This window comes from Nanorana parkeri, unplaced genomic scaffold, assembly GCF_000935625.1.
Source record: "Nanorana parkeri isolate BGI_ZX_2015 unplaced genomic scaffold, ASM93562v1 scaffold173, whole genome shotgun sequence".
NCBI classification, from domain to species: domain Eukaryota; kingdom Metazoa; phylum Chordata; class Amphibia; order Anura; family Dicroglossidae; genus Nanorana; species Nanorana parkeri.
In genome coordinates this window covers 992,712-996,549 of record NW_017306441.1, presented here as the reverse complement: position 1 = coordinate 996,549, position 3,838 = coordinate 992,712, and the positions used below count along the sequence as shown (strand labels likewise).

The following is a 3,838-nucleotide window of genomic DNA, read 5'->3' as shown; positions in this document are numbered from 1 at the left end:
TGCAGTGTGTTGGGATGCTGCACACAGAGTAGGATGGGGGAAGCGGGGGTACACCACGGTGATTGCAGTACATCTGGGGGAACTTTGTCCTTGAGCGCGGCTAACCAGTATAAGATGTGACGGCAACCAATCAGCTTCTGCGACACGTCTACTGTAATGAATGGGGGAGGGATATTATGATCGCGGCTCATAGGTGCCCACCCCCTACACCGTATCAGTACAGCACATGCAGGGACAGAGCAGGGAAAACTCTCATGCAGTTAACCATTATGTGATCTCTATTCCCTGCATGATGGACAGCTCGGCTTATGCAGGATCAGAGCGGGGAAAGTCCATCGTGGGACCGGAAGGGTTTTTTTTTTCTGTCCTGGTTTAGATTTCCTCAACTATGATTAGTGGACACGCATTGTGAGAGAGGAAGAATCAGCCCAGGGAGCTAATTGGTTCATCTGCTGACAAGCATGTTGATCGGAGTAGAGATCAGAGTGACGGAGAGATGTGATCATCGGTGTGCTGCTTCTCCTTTCACTGTCCAGTCACAGGTTGGGGGCTCGTCCGGGATGCTCTAAGCTGGAAATGGGCTGAATGATGCCGGCCAGCTGACTGAGGACACTGGTGGCATTTTCAGTGTTTTTAAATCTGCAGCTTTTATTTAAAACAATCCCTTAGTGATCCCGCCAGGAAGATCCTTGCTCAGGCACTTCCTGTTTTAGGGTGACACCGCTCCATTCCTGTCTCATAATTGTTCTTCTGTGGTGTCACTCAGGCTTACAGTGGAGACTACAAGTGACCATTTCATCGTTCATTACACAGACGTGGTCCACTGTTGTCACCATCAGGAAACCCGCCCTGAGAAATCGCTGGAGAGCCACAATGCTCCTGGTAGCCAGACTCTCTGCAATCCCTAATGACCTAAGGTAGCCACAATGCTCCTGGTAGCCAGACTCTCTGCAATCCCTAATGACCTAAGGTAGCCACAATGCTCCTGGTAGCCACCTACAATATAATCCTTTCTGCTTTTTTCTTCATGGATGGAAACCGGTTCTCTTTGAACTCCCTATCACTGACTGGATGCCGCTGACCCGGCCCCTATTGATTGGTTTGGGGCCCCTGCGTGGTGCAGGATGCAGATGGAAGGCCGGGTGTCTGCAGTGAGAGTGAACAATGGGAAATGAAAGTGAGAGCGCGATGACGATCTATCTGATAAAGTTCATTGTGAGAGCGGCGCGCTCCTCGTGTGGGAGGTTTGCCGTCGATTAGATCTGAACCCGGCGCAGCTCAGCCGGCTGTCAATACGGGAAATCGTTTACCGGCGCTGCTGTGGGCTGCACTATGCGCGGGGGGGGGGAGGGGTAGTTGTGGCGTGATTCCGGCTACTTTCCCATCACACATAACATTCGTCGGCTGCACTGCGATCGCCATTATAACGGGAGGTGGTGGAGTAAGATCGCAATGATGGGGGGAGGGGAGGTATAGGCGAATAGCAATAAAGAAGATACCAAACATCACACGTAGAGAATATCCTAAAAGGGTACCGGCCCTTTAATACCGGCCACAAGACCTGGGCACCCTCACTGTCTGGTTCTGCTATGGCTGTGCGCAGGCTCTTGAAGTATAAACGGCACCCGGGTAAATGCGGAACTCCATGCAGACGTCAGATACACAAATGCAGCTCCGTCATCATTAACACCTCATAATATATCAAATGTGTTTTGTTTTACATACAAGCTTGAGCTCACTGATGGGAGGAGAGGGCAGAGTGACGAGGAGAGGAGATGATCAGTCTGCTGCTTCTCCTTTCGAACTGATGCAGCCTCCACAAATATGGAGCGGTGAGCTGCAATAGGACATTTTTGTCACCCATCAACATGCCCCACCCCCTTTGGGGGGAGGGGTTTAAATGACAGGGTGGGCCCAAAGGAATGACAAGCAGAGGTGGGGGGGTTTAGGGGGGCCCTTCTCTGAGTTCACATGCTCTATGTTTAATTTGCCTCAACAACCTAATGGGGCCCCTTCCACCTCCGGGCCCCATAGAAGCTGCCATGGCGATAGTTACGCCGCTGCCGGTGACTCCTCCCACCTCTCTACACATCACACGTGGCCAAGCCTGTGAGACTCCCCCCAATGGGCACAATGGAGACTTCAAGAGCCTGCACAGGGTGATGGAAGAAGATGGATGGGGAGTGTTGTTTTCTATTCTGAAGCTGGAGTTCTTTCATGTTATTGTTGATGACGGTGATTGGCGTCGCTGCGCGTGCGGGGAGTTTGGTGCTGTCGGCACACGGCGGGGTGCAGTGATTGTGGGCGGAGCTCTGGGTGGTTATTTTTAGTTTCTGCCGGTAATTAGTCTGTTTGGCAGGGAAAGCAGAAGTGAGAGTCTCCCCTGACTAACCTCCTCACCAGACTGCTCATCCCGTCACCTCTTTCACACGCCGCCACTGAGGCCGATGTCCCTGGCCGCTCCATTGCAGGGGCTGAAAAATGGGGTGCACAGAATACCGGAAACCCCCTCGTACGAGCTGAAGTGTGACGCGCTTCTATGTTTCCGCCTCAGCAACATGCTAATGACATTTCTCAATCAAAGCTTTCCACTTCCATCACCAATGCAGTGATGTCATCACTGGGGCTCTGTGCAATGCAGGCAGGTCATAACTGGTGGGAGGGGCCAACAGGGTGCTGCACATAGCTGCCTGATAACATCACAGCACCCGGCCTCAGTACTTCTCTCAAGAGCCCCATTGTCCTGATACAAGCAGTGGGCTGGCGCTTGGGAGGAGTTATGCAAATATAAACAATGCCTGGATGGGTGGGTGTCGGTGTGGAGGAGTGGGCGTTCCTAAGCAGGCAGAGCACCCTGGATGACCCCCACATGTGAGAGTGAGCTTCTGTGATTGAAAGAACTGAAATCCAATGAATGAAAGGGGCGGGCCAAGGAGAGGCAGGCTAGGGAGAAAAGACCTAGATGATGCTGGACATTATAATTATTGTAATACAAAAATTTTTTTTCAAAAGCTTTTTGGTTTTCACTTTAAAATGTGTGATGTGCGTTCTTTAACTCTTCTAATAAAGTTGCTTATCTGAAATCACTGATTACCTTTTTATTGTTCTGATTTCCTATTCCTAGGCATCTGTATGATATAAATAAATACAAATTATTGGCCGGATGTATCCGCACGTAATATTCATTATTTATTTCACAACCTTCTGATGGATTTTCTCTCTTTTTCTTCTTCCCCCAGAAATAAGAATGTCTAAACCGGGACACCTCGGGAAATTGCACACAGAAGGCGGAGTCGCAGGTACGGTGACCACATCAGTGAAATGACATAATTGGCTGTATTGGCATAATTAGCATATTTTTTAAAAGTGTAACTCCGCCCAGAACTCGCTAGATTTGGGTTTTGGGGTAACGGCACATTGTGGGTGCAGCGTGAAGTTTGTCCCCCTCCTCTGGCTGGCGGAGATGAATAGACATCTTTTGATGCATCAATGTGTGTGTGTCTATATATACATATATATATATATGTGTGTGTGTGTATCATAATCTACATTGCTAGTAATAACATAAATCTAATATTATATATTATTATTTATATGCATCATATGATATAACACCACCGTACGGTGACCCCATAACTTCTGTGTGACCCCGGGAGCCACCACTTCCCCCTGTGTCAGTACCGCCAGCACCCGGCCATATCCTCCTTCACACACTGAGGAAACCCCATTACGGTAATATGTGACAGTTTTATGACAAGGGAAGTCCTGTTCATCATTCTGGAATCCCCCCTCCAGGGTGACACGAAGAGGAAGTCTCCTCCAGCCGCTCCTACCATTC

The 3,838-nt window shown here is 49.5% G+C and overlaps 1 protein-coding gene across 1 annotated transcript in view; it reads left to right on the top strand.

The window, feature by feature from the left end:
- The window catches only part of POU2F2 (POU class 2 homeobox 2), a 131,579-nt gene that overhangs the window by 97,948 nt on the left and 29,793 nt on the right, over positions 1-3,838 (top strand). The window contains exon 2 of the mRNA XM_018554777.1: positions 3,240-3,299. Within this exon, the coding sequence (XP_018410279.1) occupies positions 3,240-3,299 (60 nt within the window). The remainder of the gene's footprint in view (positions 1-3,239; positions 3,300-3,838) is intronic.